The sequence below is a fragment of the Olea europaea genome, chromosome 2 (genome assembly GCF_002742605.1).
Source record: "Olea europaea var. sylvestris chromosome 2, O_europaea_v1, whole genome shotgun sequence".
NCBI lineage: Eukaryota > Viridiplantae > Streptophyta > Magnoliopsida > Lamiales > Oleaceae > Olea > Olea europaea.
Window position 1 is genome coordinate 2,279,637 of NC_036238.1, and position 7,444 is coordinate 2,287,080.

The following is a 7,444-nucleotide window of genomic DNA, read 5'->3' on the forward strand; positions in this document are numbered from 1 at the left end:
ATTTCCCTATTTCTAATATTCAATTCAAGCCCAACTTAATCAAATTGACCTAAATTTTACTTGAATCTGTTATTCTACTATAGTGTCGTTTCTATCGTTCTTGAGAAAATTGAGAAGATGCTCAAATGTGTTTCTCTTAATTATTGTGAGCTCGCTATTTTTCTCTTCCCGTGATTTTAACAATCAAATTTATGAAGAACTCAGCAAAAAACGATACAAAAAATACATAAGATTGGACTGTTTAATTTTGTAATAGTAAACATTGAACATGTTATTAGTTAAATTAATTTTTTATTATAGAACAGAACCCGAGGGCCAAACCGAATGAAACCGAACCCGAACGATTCCATAATTAAATTTGGGTTCGACGATTCTACTTAGTAAATAAAGAGAATCGAACCGGACTATGTCCAGCCCTAATTCTTGGACTTTTATAAATTTGTAAGGACTTAATTATAATATTTTGTAGACTTTAATAGAATTTTATTTTAAATTTTTTATAGAATTCATAAGATTTTCGAAAACTTTCATTTAAAATAGAATTTACGTGGCTATATTGCAAAAGTGGAAGTTCTCACATAGGAAGTGGAGGTTAAAACATATTTTTAAAAGAACATAAATTCAAGTCACATTAATTGGATAAATAAATAATCAAAAAGCAGAAATATATAAAATATTAGTACCTTGACAAAAAAATATAAAATTAATGCTCAATATTATCATTATGGCATACCTTCAAAAAGTAAATATCCAATCAATATATTTAAACATTATCACGAATTATTATTATTTTTAATAAAATTTTATAAATTCAATCATAAATTTTATATTTTTCATAAAAAATTGGGAAAAAAAAAGAAAAATGTTTTGATTTTTATCTACAATTTAATCTTCTTTGTAGAAAATCGAGAGAAATAATAAAGGCAAAAGAAATTGAAAAAGGAAATAAATATAATTACTAGAAGAAAAATAATATTTTTTTAAGGAAGGCTCTAAGTTTGGTAGAATGTAAAAGTAAAGAGAAATATTAAAGAACAAAAAATAAATATTAAAAAAAATTATTTGTGAAAGTTTCCCAAAATCTTGAATGAAAAATAAAAAAAGTTTGAGATTTTATTTTTGTACCTTTTTCTTAAAAATTAGTACTGCAGAAACTTTTATAGAAATCTCTAAAAGTCATTGATTTTTGAATACAATAAAATTTATAGAGATTTCTAAAAAGTTATAATTGAAATTAGATTTTTAGAGAGTTTCAAATAATCCACAATGAATATTCTAAAACTTATTAAATCCCTCGAAAAAATCTTTAAAAGTCCAAATTAAATACACCCCCATAAAATGGACATTGTTAAAATCTTCGCGTGCAATGTCATCAAATTCGTTACTTTATGCTAATGAAAGTGGATGTAGTAACTAATGATTTAAGTATCTTAATTCTTTACTTTATGTTAAGGAAAGTGGATGTAATCATAATTCTTTAATTTATGCTGACGAAAGTGGATGTAGTGATAAATGGTTTGAGTAAAGTAATTGATTACTTTATGCTAATGGAAGTGAATGTAGAGACTATTTAAGTATCATAATACTTTACTTTATCCTAAAGGAAGTGGATGTATTGACTAATGGTTAAGTGTCATAATTCTTCATGCTAACAGAATTGGATGTAGTGACTGATGGTTTAAGTCCCTATTTGACAACTATTAAAATTAGTATGTTTGGGAAAAATGAGTTACGATAGTGAATTTTTCTAGAATACGTGATTAAAAATTAGGAAATTTTTTCAAATTTACAAGCAAGATATTTAATTGTAAGAAAGTGTTGTAGAAAATAAGTTTGAGAAAAAAAAAAAAGGAATTTTGTTTAAATAGTTATCAAAAATATCATAATTCTTTATTTTATGCTAACAGAAGTGGATGTCGTGACTAATGGTTTAAATATCATAATTTGTTACTTTATGCCAATGGAATGGATGTATTGACTAATGGGTTAAGTATCACATATTACACTAAAGTTGGGTAAAGAATTTGTGTACCCTACTTAAAAACAGGGAAAAAAAACCAGTTACACCACAAGCAACTCCAATTTGCAATCTGTATCCACCTTTCCCTCTTTCTCTACCTCCTGGTGTTGATGATTTAAAGATTTAATGTTGTCACTTTTGTTGCCATTTTGTTTTTGTAATTGTTTAAGTTCAAGTCAGCCAAGTTATTATTATAAAATTGTAATATGCTATCATGTATAGTGTAATCTGTCACAAGGTAAGGTGTAGTAGGTTGGAGGGATGGTTGACAATCTTTTGTGTAATTTATATATACATAGTTGGTAGAGCCAGCCGTATATATCAACCAAGTGGATAAAAGTTTGAATAGATTTTTCTGGTTTTTTGATCTCCATCTTGCTCTTTCTCTTTTGGTTAAAATCCATCACCTGGAATCAATCAATCACACACTTCAAATTTCCAAAGCAAGAAAAAATGGAAGCTGTGGCTACTGAACCTGTAAAACTTATACTGGAGAAATTGTTGGAGAAATTGTTTGCGGTAGCCTCTGAAGAAATCAGACTGGTGTGGGGTTTCAAGAAAGAATTTGAAAATCTGAAAAAATACTTGAAATTGCTCAACGAAGTCCTGGAAGATGCTGCGATGCGCGAAATCACCGACAATGCTGTTAAAAGCTGGCTCAAGGAACTTGAAGATGCTGCATATTACTCCTACAATGTTTTGGATGAGATCGACTATGAACATTTGCGTCGTACAATAAAGCCGAAGGGGTGCTTAAACTTAGCATTCTATACTAATATCACTTTGGCATTTCAATGGAAGATGGCTCACAAAATCAAGGACATAAATGCCAATTTTATAAGGATAAACAATGAAGCTGATAAACTTTGCCTCAAGAGAGTTACAGATTATCCTCGTGCACAGCCTCCGGTCATTGACACTACCAGCGTAACTGTTGATCCAATTGTCATTGGAAGAGAAAGTGATGAATCAGAAATTCTGGAGACTATAACCAGGTCAATCAACAATGTCCTTTCAGTCCTTCCCATAGTCGGAATGGGAGGAATTGGCAAGACAACTTTAGCACGCAAGATTTTCAATCACCCTCAAACACAAAACCACTTCGACAAAAGAATTTGGGTTTGTGTATCAAAAAACTTTGATCAGATGACACTTTTTAAAAGGATCCTGGAGTTATTATTAGACAAAGATTTCGGTGGAGCTAGCAAGGAAGCTGTTGTTCAAAAGATTCAAGACGAATTAAAAGAAAAAAGATACTTGATTATTCTCGATGATTTATGGAATTAAGTAACAGAAGATTGGGATGATTTCAAGAATACTATAGTCGGAGTTAGCTCCAACACAGGAAATGTCATTATCGTCACCACACGAAAAGAAATGGTGGCATTGATTGTGAACACTTGCAATCGTCCATACAGCTTGAGGTCATTAACAGATGATGAATGCTGGTCAATAATCAGAGCAAGGGCATTTCAAGATAAAGAAGTGCCAAAACAATTTGAGATTACTGGTAAGGTGATTGCTGGCAAATGTAGAGATCTACCTTTAGCAGCAAATATGGTGGGAAAAGTTTTACAAGGAAAAGAAAGAGAAGAGTGGCTCTCAATTCTACAGATTGGGCTTTCAAATCTTGAAGAGGGTGAGAATGGTGTTTTGCAAGTCCTAAAGGTAAGCTATGATCGCTTATCTTCTTCATTAGTGAGAAAATGTTTTGTCTATTGTTCATTATTTATCAAGATTTTGGTCATAAATAGGGAAGACTTAATCCATCTCTGGATGGCGGAAGGATTTCTTCTGAATAGTCCAGTAAGTGACATGGAGACTATAGGCAATACATTTTTTAATAATTTGCTGCAAAATTTCTTCTTCCAAGAGCCCGAAAAGGATGAGTATGGCAATATCATGAGCTGCAAGATGCACGATCTTGTCCATGATCTTGCATGCTTGGTTTCAAAATCAGAAAGTTTCGTTAATATGGAGGGTTGCTCTGCTGATGATATTCTTCAGGTTAGACACCTTGCAACAAAATCAATTGGTGAGGGAACACAGGACATAAAAAAGAAAGCAAGTTATCTCCACACATTGTTCTTGACAAGCAGTGTACCAGATGAAATTTCGTTGTATTTCAAGCACTTGCATGTTCTAAAGCTATGTGGTGCAAATATTGAAGAATTGCCAACCTCAATTGGCAAGTTGAAACAATTGAGATATCTTGATGTGTCAAAAAATGGTTATCTAACTACTTTGCCAGAATCTGTTTGCAAGCTCTACAATTTGCAAACCATAAGGATTCTTAGCTGTTTCCTTAAACAGCTTCCTTAGGATATGCAATTTTTGACTCATTTGAGGCATCTCAATTTTGGTTATGATGACGATTTTACCAAGATGCGGCATGAAAATAGAAGATTATGTGTTGACAATCATTTCGAGATGCCACCTAAAATCAGAAGATTATCTCGTCTTCAAACATTACCATTATTTTGTGTGAGCAACAAGGAAGGTTGTCGAATCGATGAGCTAGGAGAGTTGAAGAATCTTAAGGGCAGACTACGAATACAGAATCTACAATTGGTGAGGGACAAAACAGAAGCTGAGAAAGCAGATATATCTGGAAAGCTAAACATATATGAGTTACACTTTCATTGGATGGAAGAAAACACCAGATACATGAATGAAACAGAAAGTAACATGAACGATGAGAGTGTACTTGAAGGGCTCCAACCTCATGAAAATCTAAAAGGCCTAACAATTGAAGGATTCCGATGTAAAAACTTCCCATCGTGGACTAAAAATATGGAAATATATAAAGGCATCCGTGGCCCTCGGGTGGCATTTGATAAATTGATCAAGATCGAATTTAAAAATTGTCACAAATGCGAAGAAATCCCAATGCTCGGCCACCTACCACTTCTCAAATATCTAAGGTTCTACCGTCTGAGCAGCGTAACATCGATAAGACCATCATTCTATGGAGATAGTGATTGCAACTCAACCACCAACAACAATGGCCAGGAGACAATAGCATCATTCCCATCACTTATAAGTCTCACAATAGAGGAAATGTCGAACCTAACACAGTGGAAAGAAGCACAAATGAGCAGAATGCAGGTATTTCCTTGCCTTGAATATTTGAAGTTATCTCAGTGTGAAAAGTTGAGTCATGTTCCCCACTTGCGGGGCAGCAGAGCTTCTCTTAAATTGATGGAAATTTCGCATTGTGAAGAATTGAGGGAATTACCCTACAACCTAGGCAGCCTCAAGTCTCTTGAGACATTGGAAATATCTAATTGTAGAAATCTGCAATTAATTCCATATCAAAATGGACAAAAAGGCCTCTCTTCTCTTCAGAGATTGAAAATTCGTACTTGCTATGAATTGAGCAACCTACCAAATGAAATGCTAGAGTGTTGTACGTCTCTACAACATCTATCTGTGTGGGGATGCCCGAATCTCACTTCGCTTCCTGAATTGAGTGGGATGGGATCTTTACAGCGTATATTAGTGCATGGGTGCCATAATATCACTTCACTTCCTGAAATGAGGGTGTGAGGATATGGTTCACCTAACCCCACCACCTAATGTTGTGAGTTGATGGGAGTGAGGTTGACACAATAAGGTCTTCCCACGTTTTGGCAAAGGCATGGTCTTCCTTCCTTCTCCTTCATATGGACTCTCTACCATTTCAAATAAAAGGGCAGCTCTCGGTCTCTTTCATCCCAGCAGAAAAGAGGAGCTCTCGGTTTTTCATAGGTTCTTCATTGGTTTTTTCCCCTCTCTCTTTGGAAGGCAATTGGCATAGCATGGGGCTGTTCCTGAGCCTGGAAAAACACCCATAAATCCAAGAAGAAGCTGCTGAAACGAAGAAGAAGAAGCTGGACAGAAATCGGCAGAAGAAGGGGTTGTATTTTTCCATTCCCGTTTTTTCTTGTTTTTGACTTGAATCTTGTTTGTTGATTGTTGTTTTGGTTGATTGAACTCCTAGAATCCCCAACAAACTGGTATCAGAGCTAGGAGGAGTGATATTAGTCCAAAAATCGATCAAAAACCAGCAAGAAATCACCATTTCCACATTCTAACCGAATCTGAAAAACTTGATTTTCGGCCAACTGATTGACTTTCCGGTGAAATGGACCATGGAACCATGACCAGCAGGAGGAGGCGCACCCTGTGGTGGGGCGCGTGACCGGCGGCGGCGCGTGGCCGGACCTCCGGCGAGCTTTTTTCGGGCAGTTTACTCATTTTGACGTCCTGAACGCACTGATGTCGTTTGTTTTTTGTTTCAGATTTTACAGAAAAAGTTGGACGATTTTGCCCCTACCTTGACTTCTACGGCAATTTGGTTCAGAAACTTGGTGGTATATTTACTGTTTGTCAACAGTAGTTTAGTAAGATTATTCCAAACTCTCTGTTAGGTTAGGTTTGGTATCCTTATCGGTTTATGCATGGTTATTGCTTGGTTGCTTATTTGTGAATTCTGTTGATTGAATTCTTGTGATTAATTTGTAACCTGGAAGCATATTTACCTGCTTTATATACCTGTGTTTCGTGAACGGATTATTTCACTGTTGTGCTTCATTTCTAAAATTTTTTTTGAACTCGGTACTCAGTTTTATATTGATCATCTGGAAAAGAATTTTTCAAAACCTTTTTTGTTGTGTCTACGAGTACAGGCCACTCTTTTATAAAATTTATAATAGGTTCGAGGGTCGAATTATCGCAATTCGATGGAAAGGGGGATTACTCGATATGGAAACAGAAAATGAGGGCCATTTTGGTCCAACAGAGAGTTGCTAAAGCTCTTGATGATCCCGCTACATTTTCTGATGAGTTAAAAGCTAAAACAACTGAAATTGAAGACATGAATGAAATTGCTTACAGTTATATAATTTTGCATCTATCTGACAATATTGTGAGACAAGTTGATAGTGCTAAAACTGCTAGAGCTTTGTGGATTGCTTTAGATGCCCTGTTCTTAACTAAAACTTTACCTAACAAAATATACCTATTGGAGAAGTTGTTTAGTTTTAAGATAGACCTGGGGAAGGATGTCGAGGGGAATTTGAGTGACTTTAGCATAATTGTTAAGAGTCTAGCTCATAATGATAAAACATTTGATGATGAGGATTTAGCTGTCATATTGCTAAACTCTTTGCCCGAATCTTACAGAGAAATGAAAAATGCCATAAAGTATGATTGTTTCTAATGCTTTAAAATCAAGAGAACTTGAATTAAAAAGAGAGAACAGAATTCATTCTCGTGAAGAGAGTCTATTTGTTAGGGGAAGATCTGAAAAGAAAGAATTCAACTTCCATAACAAGAAGGGGAGAGGAAAATCTAAAATGAGATCCAAATCTAAAGATAAAAGCGGTAAGAAATGTTATCACTGTGGAAAGTTAGGACATTTCAAGAAAGACTGCTTTGACT

General features: G+C 34.6%; 1 protein-coding gene across 1 annotated transcript; it reads left to right on the forward strand.

The window, feature by feature from the left end:
• The first annotated feature begins 2,473 nt into the window (after positions 1 to 2,473).
• On the forward strand, positions 2,474 to 3,307 carry LOC111371113 (putative disease resistance protein RGA4). The gene has a single exon (XM_022993025.1). The coding sequence runs from the start codon at positions 2,474 to 2,476 to the stop codon at positions 3,305 to 3,307; it is 834 nt and encodes a 277-aa protein (XP_022848793.1).
• Positions 3,308 to 7,444: the final 4,137 nt, after the last annotated feature.